At 40.0% G+C, this 22,287-nt stretch overlaps 1 protein-coding gene and 1 non-coding gene across 2 annotated transcripts; one reads left to right on the forward strand and one right to left on the reverse strand.

Annotated features, from left to right (window-relative positions):
• Nucleotides 1–286: 286 nt before the first annotated feature.
• LOC125360285 lies at nucleotides 287–416 on the reverse strand. The gene has a single exon (XR_007212686.1). It is a non-coding gene; the product is annotated as a small nucleolar RNA SNORA1 (small nucleolar RNA).
• Nucleotides 417–13,763: 13,347 nt separating this feature from the next.
• Nucleotides 13,764–21,213, forward strand: Sele (selectin E). The gene is made up of 10 exons (XM_048358181.1): nucleotides 13,764–13,825; nucleotides 14,166–14,249; nucleotides 14,799–15,182; nucleotides 16,678–16,785; nucleotides 17,194–17,379; nucleotides 18,148–18,333; nucleotides 18,454–18,642; nucleotides 19,873–20,061; nucleotides 20,265–20,441; nucleotides 20,996–21,213. The coding sequence occupies exons 2-10, from the start codon at nucleotides 14,213–14,215 to the stop codon at nucleotides 21,211–21,213; spliced, it is 1,674 nt and encodes a 557-aa protein (XP_048214138.1). The 5' UTR covers nucleotides 13,764–13,825; nucleotides 14,166–14,212.
• Nucleotides 21,214–22,287: the final 1,074 nt, after the last annotated feature.

The following is a 22,287-nucleotide window of genomic DNA, read 5'->3' on the forward strand; positions in this document are numbered from 1 at the left end:
TTGCCTACAGAAAAACTTTCCTCAGTGTCTCACATCCTACTAAACTTAAGCTTGTGATCTTCCCATATAAGACACTTTCTGTCTGGCTAAGAATTGTGTATTAACTAAGCTAGACACTAGCAGTAACCTTATATTCTCTTTCTCTCTCTCCCTCTCATCAAGTCCATTTAATTCATCACTTAGATTGTTCCATTTTTTAGAAAGATGAGTTACAGAAAGCTAATTATGAATAATTTTCATACTGATTGAATATATTTATTGTTATGTCTTTTGACCCATGAGCTTAAAATGTTACAGGACTCATTGTCACCACTGCAATGCATTTACCGTGATGGAAGCACAACCTGTGTCTCAATGTAGCCTCAGTGACCAATTTTGAACCCTGATCAGTGCCCATTCTTATCTGGAATGAGGCTGGATGTTTCCATTTTATCACCTGTATCTCAAATAACAGAAAAGATAGATCATTGCCATCCATTGTAAGTGTCTGATATTCACATAAAGATTCCATAACTTGAAATAGTTTGCCAAGTTGAGACCATATAGTTTGGAATATATGAAGGAACAATGCAAATAATTAACTGGTCACACACAAACAGGCATAAACCACCAAGTGAACTCAAATATATATATAAGCAACCAATTGGAAAAGACAGGCCTACTCTGGGTAGAGCTCTGGCCTTGCATCTGAATGGAAAACACTGCTTTAAAAAATTAGTTTACATTAATTATACACAGGGAGATTTTATAGTTACATTTTTAGACATGCTTACAATGTGTTCCAATCACTCTCACTCTGATTTTAATGTATTTGTGGAACAACTTATTTTATGTCAGTGTGGACACCGTCAATTGATCTCTCATGGCATAGTCTGCTATCAGTTACAATAACTTTAAGAATGTTTCCTAAAAATCATCTAGGAGTCTAGTTAACAATAATCCTACTTAACAGATTAGTTATTAAGCATCTGCCTTGGAAATTTCTGAAGAAAAAGATCAAGTTGTTTTTTTTTTTTTTTCTAGATGAGCTAGTGTGTACTTACTTGTTCCTAGTTCCTAGTCAGTGTTTGGTCCTTCAGTGGAATTTTGAGAGCCAATAATTCACTATTACTACTAACTACACTGAACTAGGTAAGTTACCCATATGATGCCAGATCCCTAATTCCCCGTGTTCCAGGAACAAATTATCTTTCAATCAAATCCCTAGGGACATGACTTCATACCTATCAAATTTCTATCCTTTAACAAACGCCTTGCCAAGAGCTACGAAGTTACACAAGGAACAGTACAGAAGGCAGACCATGCCATGGCTCCCTTGAGTAGCCACTTTGTTCCTTGTATAGATATGTATTAAGAAGTCACTCCTGTTGAAAAAAAAATCACTAATATCATATCCCTAGTGGCTGTGTGGCATGACTACCTGGCATAGTTGTAGGTTAGAAAGCCAGCCTGGCTTCCTAACAATAGGGAATATGCTTAGGAAATTCTCCATTTAAGCTCATTTCCAACTACATTGTTTGGGGTTTTTAAGAGGACATTAGAGTCCTTGGAAGTCTGAGCTACTGACAGATTTTTTTGGTTCCTTTAACTTATTTAACTTAACTCACTTATTTTTAGCTTTGTTCTTTTCTTTTTCTTTGTGTATTGGTTGGTTGTAGGGCTTGAACTCAGGGCCTGGGTGCTGTCCCTGAGTTTTTTCCACTCAAGGCTAGTGCTCTATCACTTTGAACCACAGCTCCACTTCTGGTTTTATGGTGGATAAATGGAGATAAGTCTCAAGGACTTTCCTGCCCAGCTGCCTTCAAATTGCAGTCCTTAGATCTCAGCCTCCTGAGTAGCTATATTACAGGCATGAGCCATGGGAACCTGGCTTGTTATTTTCCTCACAGTTATTCAGTTCCATCTGGACTTGTCAATGATAACCTCACAGGAGAAAAAATCCTCTCAAGACTCAGTGTGAGGGGAGAGAGGGAGGGAGGGTGAGAGAGAGAGAGAGAGAGAGAGAGAGAGAGAGAGAGAGAGAGAGCAACATCCTGCCACTTAAGCTCTTGTTTATGATACATTCCTATTCCTATCTTTTTATTCCAGCTCCTCAGGGTCCAGCTTTGTCTTTCCTATGCTTGTAGCTGAGATGTGGTGAGCCTAACAAAATGATACTGGAAGACAGATACTATACTGTGCTAGAGACCCCACTAATCTGTCTGGCATTGGCTCAGATACCTTCAAAATCATCAGTGAAGAGCTCCTTCTCTGACTCTCTGTCAATTCTGTTGGCATTAGCTTTTTATTGCTTTGATAATAGCATGAATTTAACTTCTAACATTAAAGTATTATCTGACAATTATGGAGGTCAGAAATCTGACTTAACCTGGGTAAGTTGTCATAATGCTGCATTTTTCAGGAGACATGGCCATTCCCTCACTATCTGAGTTGTTGGCAGAAAGCTTATCATAGCTACAGGACTGTTTTCCTGCTGGCTGTCAGCTGAGGGTGCTTTCCCCAGTCTTCCAAGACCACCCACATTCCTTGTCTATTTTGCCTCCTTATCTCATCCTTAAAAGCCAGTACCAGTAAACAGTCATTTTCACAAGTTAAATCTCCCTCCTTTTAATTCTCCATCTTCTCTCTCTAACACAATAAGGAGTTTATGCTTTTAAGAGGGGTGTGTGTGTGTGTGTGTAAACTGGCTCATGTAGACAATCTCAAAATGTATGCCTTTAATCATATCAGCAAATTCCTTTGTACCACAACATGTGACATTCACAAATTCTGAAGACTGTAGAGTTTGGATACCTCTGGGGATTCGTTTTCTATCACATGATTAAAAGGAATAAGATGTCATTCAACAAACTTTTATTTAGTGCCTATTACATATAAGACAAGTTAAGAGGCACTGGATGTTCTGTCCTATCTCACATGTGAACTGTGAGAAATGGTAAGGAATTTTCACATTGAACTCATGTGTTGCATTTTCTCCTGAACCATACATTATTCATGAGAAGAGGCTGGACCGGAAAAAATTACATAAGATCAACTTCCATTTTCATGGATTAGAGGATGGGTGTGAAATGAGCTCTACCGTGAGAGTTATCTTTAAGTCAGAATCAATCCATTTAAGAAGTCATAGGGCTTTTGATTTGTACTGTAGCTTGTCACATTTAGCACCCACATATACGGTTATTGGCTTTGTTATTAGCACCATGTGTATGATTTTGATAATGGTCATATAACACATTGTATTTTGAAGAACATCCCCTCTCCTCTTCCTCCTCTCTTCTCTTACTGTTTTTTAAACAGGATCTTACTTGATAGCTCAAGCTGGTCTCAAGAATCAGTGCTGCTATGTTCAGGGAATCACTGATTCCCTCCACACTGGAGTGAGAAAAAAAAGTGGCTGACAAGCATTTGATAACTACCTTCCCCTTGCTGGCCACTGGGTGAGATTCTTTAACTTAATCTTATCTCATTGGCTGAAGTTTGACAGGAGAGAAACTGCCAAAACTACAGTAAAATTAAAAAAAAATACTGCTTTCTTCATGTGGCAAAGATGAGTGACATGTTTGTTTGAACTTTAAAATTAATGTTTCGAAATATTAAAGAAATTTAAATTGGCATAATGAAACCATAATCCTACTAATCCAATGTATCTATTTTGGTGCATTGTTTTATTATTCTGCAAATGTATTTTACCCTAGAAGCTACAATTGGAATAAACATAAAATTTGTGCTCACCTTGTATAATTTTGCATCATAATTAGCATTCACGTTATAGTAGTCATTATGAGTTTTTTATTAGTTGCATAGTAAATGATTTCCCTAATGAACAGTTAGGTTGTTTCCAGTGTTTGGTTGCCCAAAGCAAATCTTTGTGTTTTGTACTAATAGTGTTTTGTAACTATGAAGTTATTTCCTTAGAGTGAATTCTCAAGAGTCAGATTATTAACTAAAAAGGCCATAAACACTTTTATAGTCTTTGCTACATCATTAGGCAAAGGCACTGGGTGAATCCCAGTAACATGCACAAGGAAGCAGCATTGGATGTTTTCAGAAGAAACCATGCTAGTTTCTATCTCTGACAATATGGTGAGTGAGAAACTCTGAAAAAGTTAACAAAAACACTGGATAACATATAAAAAAACCATCCAATTAAATAAGTCACTAAGATGACAAGAATGTAAGGGATGTAAGGCCTTCAAAAAGAATCCAAGCCAACACCACTGGCAAAAGGTAGAGCTGCTCTCTACGTGGATGGACTAATCACTACCTGCCATCATTTTAGGAAATCTCTGGCTCAGTGTCACTCCTCATCGGGATGTTAAGTCTCATTACTGGATAAAAGTGACATATGAGTTCACTGTTTCGTTCTCTTCACTCTTTCTAGGATTCATTTACCAGAAATGAGATTTATCACATTAGTTTAGAAATCTCCCACTAGTGTAGAACTTTAGGCTCTTCATTAGGATTAGACATTGCTGGCAGGTTATGTATTTCTGTTTTAAATGCCCAGGAAATTCTCAAGTTTCCTTCAGACATATTTAACCATGAATATTCATTTCTGAATGGCAAATTCTAAAATTTCAAATAGCAGCTTCAATGTGCTGTATTGTGATTATATATGTCTATATATACTTATGTTCTAGATATTTTATAAATATAATAAGTATATTATATATTAATTATATAATCATATAATTGCTATATGCTACATATTATGTATATTTCATATAATATATTGTTACATATAATATATTGCATATAATACATATGCATATAATATATTATATTACATATAATATACATAATATAATACACATAATATATTATATTGATATAATATAATTTTGTTTAACATATATAAATATCTTATGCATATAATAACTATATTACATGTATAAAATATGTATCATATTTTATAGTTGTATCATATAAAATATAAGTATATATTATAAATATATTTATATAATATGTAATATATTAAATAAATACAGTATCATATATAAATATATTCTATAATATTAAAGTAATATTACATATTATATAAAATACAATATTATATAATATTGTATATATATAAAATATATATGTAATATATAATATATATATCTGATGCTTTACTTATATTATCTCATTTATATTTTTAAATTATGTCATTATTATACAGTCCACCCTGGAAGGGCTCCATGCAGATGCCCCTGCCTGGCTAAGCTCTCCATCCAGTACCTGTGTTACCTAGGCAACTGGCATACCTAGAGGCAGCCTCCTCTCTTTACCTGTCCTCACCTCCCCACCCCTGTCCTAGATAAGGGGGGGGTGGGAAAAGAGGGGGGTCCCCTTCTCTCAGGCCATGCATCATCTTGGCTATAGGCCAGCAGTTCAGGAATAAACTTATCTCTCTTCCCTGAATACTGCTTGGCAGTCATTCTTTTTTTTTTTTTTTTTTTTTTGGCCAGTCCTGGGCCTTGGACTCAGGGCCTGAGCACTGTCCCTGGCTTCTTTTTGCTCAAGGCTAGCACTCTGCCACTTGAGCCACAGCGCTGCTTCTGGCCGTTTTCTGTATATGTGGTGCTGGGGAATCGAACCTAGGGCCTCGTGTATCCGAGGCAGGCACTCTTGCCACTAGGCTATATCCCCAGCCCTTGGCAGTCATTCTTGTTCATTGACACCATACTATTCATATTATTTTATACATAAAGAACCTGGAATTCCATATTTTCATACCTTGCTTATGGTCATCACACAGCCAGCAATTCCCAGTATATTTTGTTGGCTTTCATATGTGTATGGCTACAATCACCAGCTTTTTCTTCTATTTCCCTCCACTTCCCAGCAATTTAATAGAGTGGTCTGTTACATACAGAAAGCCCAAGAGAATGGACTTTTGATTTAATTTTTAAGAATATTTCAGGGGGATTAAGTGACTAATTTCCAACCATCTTATCTATAGCAGCCATCTTTCTACTGATCCGTTTAATAGCATGAATAGTGGCGCCTACAAACTGAGAATGTTTGATTTCCCAGAGTCAGGCAAGGCAGTCTAATTAAAGGAAACATTCCACTTCTTAGCATCATAGTCTTTTATGCAGATTGCTTCTAGTCAGACTGACTGGAGGCATCTTTTAATGAGATAAGGTGATTAAGCTGAGCTGCTTAGAAAAGCTATTGCTTATTGTTCATCTCTTCCTCTCTTCCTATCTACTCAAAGCAGAGCTGAAGCCTTGCTGGCTTGGAGAAATTGCCCTCTAGATTCCTGTAACATCCCCTAGGGAAGGACCTGTGGAGTTTACAGCTCTTTTTTTTTTTTCTCTCCAAAATCAACACTATTCAACGACTCAAAGGAACCTCACAACATCAGAGGGCAAGTGTCAACATCCAGAGAGCAGGGAAATTCTGTTTTGAATGTCAGCCCAGCATTTTTCCTTCATTGTCTTGTTCCTGGACAATGTTTGCACACTACTCGTGATTACCAATTCATCACCTGAGATGATCTCCTCCACACAAACATTCAAATTGTAACATGCCTAAACAAGGTAAAAGGGCTGTAGCTAACCCCCCGACTCCTGCATCATAGACAGATGGCATTGCGATAAAGAAGACATACAGACACACAGGCAGCTCCAGGGCAACTGGTATAGGCAGTGTTTTTAGATCAGGCACCCTGCCCACTCCTCTGTCTGGATGTTTTCCTACTTTTGTGCTAGCATTGTTCCATTTTGCTGTGGAGGTTGTAACCTCCCAGAATTAGGCTTAATTTACTATTCTCAGAATCTTAAGATGCTCTAGGAGGGCTTTGCAAATGCTCTAAGTCAGAGGAAATACTGTCTTTACTTATATCAACATCTCAGTTCTGTCTATAATATTTGCATCTAGGACTCAGCATATAGCTGGGTAGAACTTTACCTGTCCTATGATGCACAAAGCTCTGGGCTCAATCCCCAATACTGAAAAACAAAATATCAAAGACTTTATAATAGTTGGATTCTATCATTTTTCAGTGTAGCAATGTGCTCCTTGAAAGGTCTCACGGCTGCCTTAAGGGATAACCACCTGCTAGGTTCTCATGATGAGAGGTCAGGCTCACCAATCTCTCTCTCATTTAGCTTCTCAGAGTCCATACTCAGTAATGGGTAAGAGATACAAAGGCTGGTATTTTTCAAGTGTGCTTGTCTTTGCATTCTGAGAAATTAAAGTAGAATAGTGTGAATGGTACCTATGGTTCTCGACTGTGAACCTGGATGAACTGAGAGACACTAAGAGATTAGTAAAGTAGACCTCTGGGTGTATCTGTGAGGGTATTATTTAAGTGATGAAGACTTATCCTGAATGTGGTTAGCACCATCCAATGGGCCGTGGTCTAAAATAGAATAAAAGAGGAGAACAAGGAAGACTAATGGCACCAAAGACCAAAAGCATGGCTGGCCTTTCTTTGCTTTCTGCCTGTGATGAAGTGGGCAGCTTTGTGTTGCCATTCCTTCTGTTATGATGTTTTGCCTTATCACAGGTTCACAATAAGCTGACCATGGGACTGGAGCCTCTGAAGGTGTGAGCCAAAGAAAATCCTTCCTTCCTTAGGGCTTGCGTATCAGCTATTTTTTTTTCACAGTAATGAAAAAGCTAACACACTCTCATCTTTAAAAAGCATGAATACACAGTTTACATATCTCACTTGACTTTGTTCAGTTATTCATTCAGGAAATATTTCTGATCATTTACTAAAAGTCAGGCTGAGTCAGGGCCTGGGAATACAACAAATAGAATATCCTAGGAGGAGGCATTACTATGATTTGCAAAATGATTCCCCTTTGAAAGCAAAAATTTTGGAAATAGTAGCTGTAAGTAAAATCTGATAATGACAAACATCACTATTACATCACCTATTAGAATGTGCTTCTGCATAACTAGCTTCTCCATACTTTTTTTGTGTTCCTAGTATCCTTGTCTGTACAGGTGCATAGGAGCTGCCAAAGTAACACACAGTCTAAACAGAGTGGCAAAGACACAGGTCAGCTACAGCAATGACATTGTGGTAGCCAGAAACTTTGTAATCAGTTGAACATGGGTTTGAGATAAAGTTCTACTGATTACAAAATTTGGAGAAAGTTATTTAAACTCTATAAGCAGCAATGTACTCATCAGAAAAAGTGGAGATACAATACCTAATTCTTGACTGTGTTACAGTAATCAAATGACATGATTTAAGTCCTTAGCCCAACATCTGATGTTGAAGTAAGTGGACAATTAATAGTAGTTGCTAGATTATTAATTACTAATATTGTTCAAATAGGGTAACTGGCAAATAGGGTAACGGGCAAAAATTGTGTGGGGAATAGTTCATACAGTGAAGGAACAAGTAAGACATAAAGACCAACAGACTTACTTGAATTTATTCAAGAAAAATGTGTGTCAAGGGAGCTGTAGATACCTAAAAATGTTAGCTATAATTTGTATATCTTATTTACACTTAAGGATAAGGATAATCTTTGTATGCAGGGAGTAGTCCCATTTTAAGAAGAGGAGCTAATTCATAAGATACACCATCCCAGTGCTAACTTAGATTAACTATTCAACCTAGTCTCTGGATTACATGTCTGAAGATTAAATTCCTACCATAATAGGCATGCTTTTTTGTTGTTGGTGGTGGTCATGGGGCTTGAACTCTGGGCCTGGGCACTGTCCCTGAGCTCTTCAGTTTAAGGCTAGCGCTCTATCACTTGAACCACAGTGCCACTTCCCATTTTCTGGTGGTCAATTGGAGATAAGAGTCTCACAGACTTTCCTGCCCAGGCTGGCTTTAGACCGTGATCCTCAGATCTCAGCTCATGAGAAGCTAGGATTACAGGTGTGAGCCACTGGTATCTGGCTGTAATAGGCATACTTTTAAAGGTGACCTTTCCCCCTCCCCCATCAATCCAGGTTCCTATGCCAATTATCTAATAAAATAGCAATGCAGGGACCACTGAGAAAGGCCTTTGCAGGTTGAATTAAAATTACTAGCCAGCTGAACTTAAAACAAGAATATTTATTTTTATTATTTGGGTAAACAGTGCAATCTCATGATCTCCACAGAAAGGAATAGAGAAGTGGTATGCAGAGGCAAGTTGAGGTAGAAGGGGAGTTTGGAGAGGTTTGAAGGGAGAGACTTAACCAGCTATTGCTCATTTTGGAGATGAAATAGACACGACTCTGGTCCAGTCAAAAAGTTCAACCAATAGCTAGGTGTAATGGTGCACACCTGAACTATCAGTTACTGGGAGGCTGAGATTGGATGAATTGCAGTTCTAGGCCAGCTTGAACAAAAAAGTTCATAGACTCCCATTGCAACAAGGACAAGCTGGTGCAGTGGTGTATGCCTATCATCCCAGCTATGACAGGAGACATAAACAGGAGGATTATAGACCTCTGTTTCACAACCACAAGGAACTTTCTTCTGCCATCAGTTTGAATGATCTTGGAAGTACATTTAATTTAAACCCAGAGCAGAGAAACCCATCTATTAACACGAAGTTTTTGTTGCTTGCAGCCACCAACTTAAGGCAATAATAGAAAATGAATAATCTTACCATGACTTCACACAGCATATACAGTTATGTATATGCTGTAGCATATGTAGCATATACATATCTGTATATGCTAAACTCAGTTACTTGAAATAATTGGCATATGTGGATGGTGTTCTCTGGTCTCAAGAATCCACCTCAAAGCATAGGAGCAGGGAGAAGCCCTCAGCCAATGATTGAAAATGACTGATTGATTGACTCCAGCTCTCTTGTCCCTCTTTGGGATTTTCTGAAGTGTTCTGCACTGTCTCCTGGTGTTCCCTGAAGAGAATATCTCCTGGCTGTTCTTTGAGGTGACTTATTTATTGACATACCCCTGTTGCATGCCTTACTTTCCCTTTTCCCTTCTTCATATCCCTACAGTTTCTGGGGATCATTTCCCAAAGAAATAATTTGTACCACTTCCATGGTGACTCAACATCCTCTTCAGAAAAGTCCCTTCATAAGACACTAAACTTAGAGAGTCAGGATAGAGTAAGTTGTTCTAGCATTTTCTCGCCTGTAAAAATTAAGGTGAGCCTCCCCAATGAGATCAAAAGGACATGGATAGTAGGGCAAGACATATGTGGAATGGAATCCCAGCTTTATCATTAATTAACTAAAAATATGCAAGTTGTTTAACCTCTCTATGTCTCTGTTTTATCCTCTAGAAAAATAAAATTAATGCCTACCTTCCATTTTGTTGTATTTGTTTAAAGGCATGTATGTAAAGTACTTGGCTTACAAGCCAGAATTCTCTATGCAGTATCTATTATGAGTTATTCTCTCTCTTTTTCTTTCCTTCCTTTCTTTCAACCAATGGCTGGAAACAATGGTGCAGGCCTGTTATCCAAACTCCTGCGAAAGCACAATGACAGCATGCAAAGGTAAAAGATAAACACCAGTCATGTCCAAATAGGAGGACCACAGTCCAGGCTTCCCAGGACATGAAGCAAGACCCTACCAGGAACATAATCAGGTACAAAAGGGATAGAGGTGTGACTCATGTAGTAGAATGTCTAACTTGCAAGCTCAAGGTCTTGAGATCAGTCCCCAATGCCATCAAAAGTGTCTTTCTCCCTATATTTGTCATTATGTCATAACATGAAAGCCATCTGCAGAAATAGTACTTCATAATATGACAGCCAGATGCACCTCTGATTCCCATATTGGAAAATGAAGCTTAAAGAAGCAAAGGAGAGTGCTCCACATTACAGAGCTAGTTGGTGAAAAAGAAATATGTCATGTGTTAAGCCACTGCATTGAAATATTCATTTTTTTAAGTTAGTGCAGTCATTTCCAAATAGAAAAATGCTTACCTAATCAATGGTATCTATTTCTGAATTATAAAGAAAGCTAGAAAATTCAGGTTGTTCTCTGATTTTTTTAGTGTGGGGTAAGAAAAAAAAGTGGTCCTTTTTTTCCTTACCCTTTGGTGTCCTTTAAGAGTCATTTCGAATTGTTGCATTTTCTTCCTGACATGATAAAAATCAGAGCTGTTAAAAGTGACGAGGCTGGAATTTTTCTGATGTGAGGTACTGAGAACACTGCTAATAATAGGCCCCTAGGAAACTTCTGACTTAACACAAGGCATACAAATGGCCAAGGGAAACAAAGCCAGGGAGCTTCTCTAAATCTTGGAGGTATTTTTTTTTTCTTCTTCTTTCCCTTCCTGTTAACAATGGTCTGCAAACATTCTGTCCATATTCAGGAAAAGTTCTGATAATGAACCAGCCCACCCACCCTCCCTGTTTCTTCCGCTTTGGAAATTCACCAGAATTGGCCCATTTTGTAGATACTCCCATTCCTTAGTCCTTAAATCCCCAAACAGAAAAACGGAAGCTTCTTGATAAGGTGCTGCCAAACAGGAAGCAAATTAAAATTAACCATCTCAGATCATCTAGGAAGCCCCGAAAGGGGGAGTAGTGCAATTCTGAGTCCACTTAAATCACAGGAGAATAAGCACATACTCATACTTGTGCTAATCCCCTAGTGGGTATTCCTTTTTCTTGGTCAAAAATTATTTACTTTCTTATGTGTGAGAATTTATAATATAACTCAACCTATTTCTGTCATGTAAGTTAAAAAGATGCTGAGATAAGGAATATTGTACAGTCACCCAAAAGAAATGCCAATATGAAAAGTGGGAAGGGATGATAGTATATCCAACCTTTTCATTTGAATTTGAGCACATGTTTTTTAAAGACTGTATTCTTTTTACTGTAAAAGTGAAAAGGGAAGCCAGGCACCAATGGTTCACACCTGTAATCCTAACTACTCAAGGTTGAGATCTGAGGATTGCAGCTTGAACTCAGCTTGGGCAAGAAAGTCTATATTGGAGATTCTTATCTCCAAATGACTACCATAGAAAAAACCCAGAAGTGGAGCTGTGGTTCAAGTTGTATATAGCACCTACTTTGAGTGAAAAAACTAAAGGATAAGGCCTGGGCTATAAATTCAAGCCCCCGTACTGGCATCTGCCATGCAAACAGGTATGTGAGCTTGTATACACACACACACACACGTATATACAATGAAAAAGGATCATGGGGTTGGGAATATGGCCTAGAGGCAAGAGTGCGTGCCTCATTTACATGAAGCCCTGGGTTCGATTCCCCAGCACCACATATATAAGAAATGGATAGAAGTGGCGCTGTGGCTCAAGTGGTAGAGCGCTAGCCTTAAGCAAAAAGAAGCCAGGGACAGTGCTCAGGCCCTGAGTCTAAGGCCCAGGACTGGCAAAAAGAAGAAGAAGAGGGAAGAGGAGGAGGAGGAGGAGGAAGAGGAGGAGGAGGAGGAGGAGGAGGAGGAGGAGGAGGAGGAGGAGGAGGAGGAGGAGGAGGAGGAGGAGGAGGAGGAGGAGGAGGAGGAGGAGGAGGAGGAGGAGGAGGAGGAGGAGGAGGAGGAGGAGGAGGAGGAGGAGGAGGAGGAGGAGGAGGAGGAGGAGGAGGAGGAGGAGGAGGAGGAGGAGGAGGAGGAGGAGGAGGAGGAGGAGGAGGAGGAGGAGGAGGAGGAGGAGGAGGAGGAGGATCACAGCAAAACCTGAGAACAATTAGGAAAGAAATAAAAATTCCTAGTTACTGATAATGTTTTAGTGGTTTCCATTCTTTATACACGTACAGTTTTAAAGGTTAAAATAAATTTTGCGTAAAATATGTATTTTATGTTTAACATGTACATTTCTAAAAATAAATAGTATCTTACTATGTAGCCCATGCTGAACTGGAACTTGATTTTCTTGCCTCTGCTTCCAAGTGCTAACATGTGCTACCATACCTAGCTCTAATTTTTAATTTTTATTTATTTTTCTTTCTTTAGTTTTTCTTTGCTCTAACCATGAATGTTCCCAGGAAGGTACATCTAAATCTATTTCCCACTTGCTTCTTGTTTTAGAGACACAGGTATTTTTAGACTATCTAAGTGAAAGGTAGTTTTTATGATTTAGTCTTTTTTTTTTGCCAGTCCTGGGCCTTGGACTCAGGGCCTGAGCACTGTCCCTGGCTTCTTCCCGCTCAAGGCTAGCACTCTGCCACTTGAGCCACAGCGCCGCTTCTGGCCATTTTCTGTATATGTGGTGCTGGGGAATCGATCCTAGGGCCTCGTGTATCCGAGGCAGGCACTCTTGCCACTAGGCTATATCCCCAGCCCTGATTTAGTCTTTACCTGTGTGCAAAAATCCAAGGATCAATGTGTCCATTCTGGTATATTCCTCTGTGACAGTGTGTATTCAAAAAGGCTGAGTTAGTCCATTAGAGACTTTTTTCAGTGTATTCACAAATGATGGCTATGGAGAAGAAAAGTCAAGAGAATTGAACATCACACATAGCAAAACATTCTTAGTTATGTTTATGAAACTCTGAAAACAACCACAATTATATGGCTGATTAAAGTCTTAAATATTTAAAAAACATGAAATTTACATTATTAGAATTAAAAAATCTGGTTCTCCTGTCATATGAATAAAATCACATGAAAAACATAAAAGTATGGAAAAGGGAGAGTTTCTGACATCATGGTTTTGGTTTTCTTTCTTCTTCTTTTTTTTTTTTTTGTTTTAATCATGGTGGGTATTCCCAGGAAACTTTTTGGATGTTGTAAAGGATTTCCTCTTCAATAGACTTTGGCAGTATCGTCCTGTTACAGGAAGCCAACCCACCTATAAAAGTGTTCCAGCAGAGCTAGACTGCTCAGGGCTTCTCAGCTAACCTCACATCCAAACTGCCAGGACAGAGGGGACAGAAGTAGCACACAGCTGAGAAGTTGGGCACTCCAGTAACCAGTTGACAAAAACGGTAAGTGTAGAAGAACCCTTTATCATAGCGACTTTGGTCATGAAACAGATTTCTCAAGGTAAAGAGATATGCTAAAAAGCCTTCTCATAAAAACATCTCTGCCAGGTTTATTGCATTGTAGTTAAAAATCTGTCTTTTATCTTCATCCCTAAATGATAAAACCTTATATTTTGTACATATCCATGATAGAAAATGTCTTTGAATGACAGATGGGGCACTGGGAGTCTATGTGTAGTTTCCTTTGATGCTGCTTTCAATAAGATTCATGGTAAAAGACTGTAACTAGTTAAGGAGTGTTTCCTTCTATAATCAATATTGTATTTGTACTTTCTCTCCCCAGAAAAGCATCTCACACTTAACCCTTTGTTGAAAAGCCCTCTCGGAGTCATGATTGCCTCACACTTTCTCTCCATTCTCACTTTGGGTGAGTAGTGTCATTAGACACACCAGGGGTTCTCAGCTTCCCACTATGTTCTTCCTTGCATGTGGGGCTGTACTTTGTAGGAAGTTTAGTTGTACCCCGCCAATCGCTACCTGCTACCTTGTGTTAGGAGCAGTTTGCTTTGTTTCTTAGAGATTTAGTTGCACTATATCTCAAGTATTGACGATTAGTGTCCCCTTTAGTCACAACAAGGATTCAATACATGGTTCTTTTCAAAATCTCAGTATTTGGTGGAACACAGTAAGGGCCCCAAAACTTCATTGTGTTGGTTGCTATTCTACTGTAAGGTGGGTATACTACTAGCTGGTGGCAGAGGAAGACAATAAAGAACATTTAGTGTGGCTGGTGGCAATAGAGAAACACAATAAATGCTAGTTCCTTCCAGTGTTCTTTTTCCTGCTTTTGAGAAGTTGATAATGCTTGAGCCATTCCAAAGACCACCTGTGTGTGTACACATTACAAAGCAATTAAGAAAGTTAAACCATTCCAGAAGTAAATTCTCCCATTTGCACTCCTCTCCCTGCCCTCTAGTGCTTCTCACTGAAGAAAGCGGAGCCTGGTCTTACCACCCCTCCACAGAACTCCTGACTTATGACGAAGCCAGTGCTTATTGTCAGCAAAGGTATACACATCTGGTAGCAATTCAAAATAAAGAAGAGATTGCATACCTAAATGCCACATTGAGCTTTTCACCAAGTTACTACTGGATTGGAATCAGAAAAGTAAATGGTGTGTGGGTCTGGGTAGGGACCCAGAAGCCCCTGACTGAAGAAGCCAAGAACTGGGCTCCAGGTGAGCCAAACAACAAACAAAACAACGAGGACTGTGTGGAGATCTACATCAAGAGACAGCACGATTCTGGAAAATGGAACGATGAGAGATGCAGCAAAAAGAAGCTGGCTTTGTGCTACACGGGTAGGAAGTTAGCGGCAGCAGGTGGGGGGGAGTAGTTTCAGCGTTTGAGCAGTTTGTCAAATTTATAGCATACCACGATTGTTTCTACTCTGGTTAGTTTTATATATATATATATATATATATATATATAATATTAGTATAATATATGCTTGGGCCTCAGGGCTGAGCCAGTCTTGATGCCCATTCAGCTTAGGGTCTGGGAGCCAGCTAGTTTGAGGGAGCTGGGAAGAACTGGGAAAAACAGGGAGCCCTAAGGCTGAAGAATCATCTCCCAGAGAGACCAGGCCAGGTCAAGAACTTGGTTTGAGTGTGAGGTTAAAAGAGAGGGTGGAGGTTCGGGAATCTGGAGACTGTCTATCTCGTAAATAACATATTAGAATCCATGGGCAAAGAGTTGACAGCAGGAGAAGGACAGTTGGGAAGCTGTAACAGAACTCCAAGGCAGAGCTGGCCAGTCCTGGTAAGAATGGGAAACACTGGCTGGATTCAGGGAGATGGGGGATGGGAGTCCAGACGTCTATTTCAGTTGGGAACATGTCATTCTCTGGGAAGAGGAGCTTGGACAGAGGGCCAGGCTGTCTCTGGGGCCAGGTCTACCAGGCAGGTGCAAAACTACAGGCTTCAAGGGCATTATTTCAAGGAGAATCAGTGACACGGAGAAAGTAACCAAGCCAGTCCTGGGCTTGGGCTCAGGGCCTGAGCACTGTTCCTGGCTTCTTTTTGCTCAAGGCTAGCACTCTACCACTTGAGCCCCAGCGCCACTTCTGGCCTTTTTCTATATATGTGGTGCTGGGGAATCGAACCCAGGGCTTCATGTATACGAGGCAAATACTCTTGCCACTAGACCATATTCCCAGCCCTAGTTTATATTTTTAAGCACACAATTTATTTATTTATTTATTGGCCAGTCCTGGGTCTTGAACTCAGGGCCTGAGCAATGTCCCTGAGCTTCTTTTGCTCAAGGCTAGCACACTACCACTTGAGCCACAGCATTTTCTGTTTGTGTGGTACTGAGGAATTGAACCCAGGGCTTCATGCATGCTAGGCAAGCACTCTACTGCTAAGAAACATTCCTAGCCCTAAACATGCAACTTTAAAACACCATGTATAACTGCCATGGTATCCCTTTTAACTTCATGTGAATGCAGGCAGGAATGTATGTGCATTCTCCATATGTGTGTGGGGAGGTATATGTAGTTTTATTGGTGTAGAGAGTACCTGTAAACACATGGATTTGTGGGTTTGAGGTAGGGGAAATGTCTTTAGTGCTTGTGATAGAATGATTTATTTTTCTGCTTGGTGCCAGCAAAAGCTGCTCTGTTGTCTGTGTATTAACTCTAGGTATAAAAGAGATGATCCTCACAATCAGACCAGTTTGTATAAAGCACTTCCGTCAAACTCATGAGCACATTGATGATGCATTTCTTGCACTCATAAAGTAATTCATGGTAGACACCCTTATAGTTGCCTTCATTTTGGATCATTATTTCTGCAGCTGCCTGTACCCAAGCATCATGCAATGGCCATGGAGAATGTATAGAGACCATCAATAACTACACCTGCAAGTGTGACCCCGGATTCAGTGGACTTACATGTGAGCAAGGTAAGTCTTGAGAAGGTAGCACCAATCTCACATTCCAGCTGTCTTGAATGCCTGCCTTCCCATCACTGAATCATAATGGTGCAATAAGTTATTTGGGAGCTGAGCCTATGTAGTCATTCCATTCCTGGGGTCATAGCACAGATTCACTATTTGCTATTCTATGGCACCTTGACAAGGTATATTTATGGAACCACCATTGTGCATGGGGATTGCCATGAAAGTCATTATATGACTGCCATTAAACTCTCTAGGTTGCAGAGTGAAATAAAGATGGTAATAATAGATGTTTAGTTCCACGGTGATGGGTTCACAGGATACATTCTGGAAGCCATAGTTAGAATTCCTAGGGGTCTGCCTCACATCAGCAGATGAGAGATTGAACACAAATGACTTGGGTTCTTCTTCTAGTTGTGACCTGTAAAGCCCAGGAGCATCCTGAGCATGGGAGCCTGGACTGCACCGGCCCGTTCGGGAGCTACAGCTACAGTTCCTCCTGCTCTGTCAGCTGTGACAGGGGCTATGTGCCCAGCAGCCTGGAGCCCCCACAGTGCATGTCCTCAGGAGAATGGAGTGCTCCTCCTCCAGCCTGCAATGGTAAATCCCTCTCGGAATGCACAGAATATTCTCAAACATGTCCTCATTTCCTGAGTTTCATCCAATTCAAAGCATTTTCAAACTGCAGTGGAAGTTCTTTCTATGGCTATCTTTAGAAACACAGGTTAGCTCAGTCAATATGTATGGCCAATTTAAGACCTGTGGGCTCGAGAGAAGCTTTTTCTTGTTTGAAGTGGCATTTTTGAGGCTCTGGTAACCCTAAAAGCAAACCATCCAAGGCACAGAGGAGCTGTACTCTGTAAGTCTCAATGATAGTCTCACCTTCCTTTTCTGCTTATCTTTTTCATGAAATGGGCAAAACCTAATCCATGCTAATCAAGCCATTTCTCTTTTTTTTTTTTCTCACTGAAGCTCATCTTTCTGGAGGAAAATGTTGGTCCTTCACATATCACTGTGATAAAAGTAAATTATTTCATTTATGTCTCTATTGCTTTTATCTCAACCAGTTATAAATCCTGATCTGGAACCTATTATTTTCACCTTATACAAATAAGGTATCATTTTTACTTTGACCATGCATAGTGGCATGCATAGTGGCATGGTCAAAGTAAAAATGAATCAGAAAAGATGGCGACAGTGATAATAAAGAAAAAAAACTGTGTTGTCATAGGACTGTTGTAGGATTATCATAGGACTTTGGGACCTACTCTTTGAAGGTGGCATTCTTGCTCTGCTTGAAACTCCAATTCAACAAGAGGTAACATGTCATCTTTCTGTAAAACTCATTGTGCTCTTTCCACTCCCCAGTGGTTGAGTGCGATGCTTTGACTAGTCCTGCCAATGGGGTCAGAAAATGTTCCCAAGGCCCTGGAAGCTTCCGGTGGAACACAACATGTGCTTTTGACTGTGAGGAAGGGTATGAGGTCATGGGTGCCGTGCTCCTCACATGCACCTCATCTGGGCACTGGGACAACAAAGAACCAGTGTGTAAAGGTAGGGCACGCACTCTTTCTCAACCTCCACTCAAAATTGACAAGCTAGATTTTTTAAATTTATTGTAAAGGCGATGGGCAGGGACAGATTTCTTACTATGAATGCATGCATGTGTTACAGCTGTGGTATGTGGTGCCCTCCACCGTCCTCAACATGGGTTTATGTACTGTACCAACTCCACGGCTGGAGAGCTCACCTTCAAGTCATCCTGCACCTTCGCCTGTGAGGAGAGCTTCACCCTGCAAGGGCCAGCCAAGGTTGAATGCACCGCCCAAGGGCAATGGACACAGCAAAGCCCAGTGTGTGAAGGTGAGCCTAAGATGCCCTCCTTTACACTTGTGTTTCTAGAATAGCAGTAATCTTTTATCTTGGGTGCTGAAAATGAGCTCTGAATCCAGGTGTCCACTTTAAGTATAGATATCAGATTTGACACTAATTTTTTAAAGATTCATATGAGAAAAAAAAACTACCAAACATTTTGTCAGGGAAAGGACTAAATGCAGCATAAATGAATCAATCCTATGCTGCTTTTAAAATGCAGGTATGTCAATATTCACTGATAGACATTGAACATCATAGAGTTGTGGGGTTTTTTTTCCCCTTCAGAATGGGTTTGAAGTCAGGGCAGGTTTGCTCTATCACTTGAGCAGTTGGTGGGTTTTGTTGTTGTTGTTGTTATTTTTGTTTTTGGTTCATGTTTGTTTTTGCTTCTTTGGAACCAGGATTTAAACTCAGGGCTTTAAACTCTGCACTATTTGCTTGCTCTGCTGGCTAGCACTCAATTGCTTGAGTCACATTTGCAGCCTGGATTTTTGATGGTTCCTTTTGTAGATAAAGTGTCATGGACTTTTCAGTCCAGGCTGGCTTTGAACCACGTGTCAGCCTCCTGAGTAGTATTAGAGGCATATACCAACAGAATACCCAGCAGAATTCTCAATAGAAGGGGGAAAATCACATTACAAGCTTTCACATGTTGACTTTTGAAAACATTATGTGAATCTCAAAGCATTGTCATCTTTTTTTTTGGAAATTCACAACTAGCCATGATGTGAATATCTCCACATAATGTCACCACAGTGGTCATCTTGATACATACAAAATTTAGAGCAAGAGCCTGATCCGCTTGCATCATGATCAGCTTACACCATCAGGCACTATCTTCTCAGAACCAGGTGTGAGAGAGAGTACATTTTAAGAGCAAAAGCCACCATCCTGTAACCAAGCTGCAAACCATGGCAACTTCATGGGGATACCTCGTCTTCACCTTTATTTTAGAAACCATCTGGAAGTAGCTTTCTGGTTGCCTAAGATTCCTTAACTTTGTTTCTGTGAATGTCACAGGGATCAGGAACTAATATTCCCTATTAAAGACTTCCCACTAGTTATTATAGCCCTACAGGGTACTAGGACAGTAAGAATTACACATAGGAAGGTAGCATCTTTGTTTCGATATTATAGCATGGGACCTGGTTACCTCTATCTCCACACTTGCTGCAACATGACACAAACACCTCTGGAATGTTCTCTCCTGTCTTCCAGCTGTGAAGTGTGATGCTGTCTCTCAGCCCAGGAATGGCTTCATGAACTGTACTCACGCCCCTACTGGAGAATTTACCCACAAGTCCTCTTGTGCCTTCCACTGCAAGGAAGGCTTTAAGATCCACGGAGCAGCTGACCTTGAGTGCACAGCTCAGGGACTGTGGACACAGGAAATGCCTTCTTGCCAAGGTAGAACTAAGTTTAGATTCTTTGGGTGCAGGTCAAATTCCTGATAAGTTTCTAAATTTAAATTATTCTAAGGGGTTTCATTTCAGCTTCTTACATGGCTAAATGGTACTCATAGTGACACAGATGGTGACTGATTTTTTAAGCCAGTTTTAAGGTTTTGCATTGGTTTTTCTAAGCTCTACCTCTGTGCTTCTCATTTGCAGTCATGCAGTGTGTAAGCCTAGATGCTCCAGAAAAGATGAACATGAGCTGCAGTGGGGCTTCAGTGTTTGGCACTGTGTGCAAGTTTGCATGTCCTGAAGGATGGACTCTCAATGGCTCTGAAGCTCTTACCTGCGGTGCCACAGGACTCTGGTCGGGGATGCTGCCTACCTGTGAAGGTAACCCATTGATTGCTTGTGATTGTCTCAGAGGCTAAAGAATCGGGTCCGATCTGGCTGCAATGATTAACTATCCATCACGTCCAAATCAGAATGGACATGGATAAGGAGCTGGTGGATATTTAGCCGTTTGGAGCTAGAAAGCATGTGACAGCATATTCTGACAACTGGAAAAGGGAGAGTTAGAGGAAAAAGAAGAATAAGAAGTGGAAAATGGGAATGAGAGTAAGATACACACACACACACACACACACACAGAGAGAGAGAGAGAGAGAGAGAGAGAGAGAATGAGAATGGGACAGTATTAACCCAGATATGCTGTGACATGTGAATAAACTTGGTGGCAAGTTAGTGTTCTATCTGGAAGTTCTGGCAGGATTTAGCCACTAGGTTGGTTTGGGGAAGATCTTAAAGACCTTTGGTGGCAGGTCTCTGCCTTAAGCACTTAACTGCATAGCTCTTCTGCTCCTAGAAATCAATGTACAGACAAATGACAAAAGTGATTTTAAAGCCAATCGCTTCTCCTCATGATCCTTTCCCTCTTGTTTCCTTAGCCCCTGCAGAGTCCAATCTTCCCTTGGTAGCTGGACTTTCTATCGCAGGGACCTCCTTTCTTGCAGTGACTTCATTTCTCCTCTGGCTTATAAAGCGCTTTTGGAAGAAAGGTAAAGGAGTTCCTGAAAATACTCTAAAAACTGTTTTTAAAAACTTCCTTCTGGCACATTTTAACTGGAATCTAGGAACTACTGCATATTTATTGGATGCATACTAATAGACTAGCATGCAACTTGGCAAACTCATGGGAAAAGCATTTATAACGCAACTCAATCTACAAGGCGCTTAAGGAAATCTAAATGCTGGTTGTGTGAGCACTGCACAACTCTAGGGGACACGGTTGACAATGATTTCCACATTGTCTTTATAGTGCAACACGATTGCTGTGATGAGCACTCTCAGAGATACGGACCAAATGTTCCCTAAAAAGATGACTTGAAATATAGTCTGACATTTGGGAGTCTCTTTGAAGGAATATGCTAGCATATCTATCCATACTCATGGTTTGAACCAAGACCAGATATCTAAAGATTAGAACAATTCAAATATTTTTTTAAAAACATGAAAAATCTCTATGTTTGATTCTCATGAAAAATTGGAAGAAGAAATATCTGGCAAACTGGGCCTGTAACTACTTCCTAGTGTTAAAAAGGCACTGTGCCTCTGGATATTTTTAGATAAATGCTGTTACTACTGATTTGACACATGGTCTTTGACCTATTGAATTTGCAAACTCTGGTGAATCAAGTCAAATTGTGTTTGAGTTTGCTTAATAGCCAAGACTCCAAATTGATATCTTTTCTTTCTCTTGCAGCAAAGAAATTTGTTCCTGCCAGGTACGTTGCATTCCTGTACAAAGCATGTTTCTGAACATTCTGTGTACTTTTCTCTCTTTGTGTGGGGAAATGGTGTTTGATGTAGTGTTCTCCTGTATTTTACAGTACCTTCCAGAATTTTGAATTACATGGAAACCACTAAAAGCCTTCTGACACCTACTAAATTCAAAAGAACCAGGTAAGGATTGAATAAGACAGGATCATGAGACAGCCTCTTCTCATAAAGTTCTACTTGTCTTCTAGACCTCTTTCCAAACCTACCACTTGCTAGAGAGAATCCTTACCTTCATGGTAATTGTGTCTTTTCTTTGCAGAAAGAAAAGAAAGAAATAGAGATAGGGCTTTCCCAAGCCATTTCATTTTTGAAAGATAATAATGAGGTGAGCTCATCTTTATTCATCACTAAGTTCTAGACACAGTTCTAAACTAGGAATTTAATGAGACAGAAGCTATTA

Source organism: Perognathus longimembris, chromosome 11 (genome assembly GCF_023159225.1).
Source record: "Perognathus longimembris pacificus isolate PPM17 chromosome 11, ASM2315922v1, whole genome shotgun sequence".
Lineage (NCBI taxonomy): Eukaryota > Metazoa > Chordata > Mammalia > Rodentia > Heteromyidae > Perognathus > Perognathus longimembris.

Coding starts and splice junctions, on each gene's coding strand:
- Sele (XM_048358181.1), top strand. CDS start 14,213: ATGATTGCCTCACACTTTCTCTCCATTCTCACTTTGG. Junction 14,250..14,798: donor TCTCTCCATTCTCACTTTGG/GTGAGTAGTGTC, acceptor CCTGCCCTCTAG/TGCTTCTCACTGAAGAAAGC. Junction 18,334..18,453: donor CAAAGAACCAGTGTGTAAAG/GTAGGGCACGCA, acceptor CATGTGTTACAG/CTGTGGTATGTGGTGCCCTC.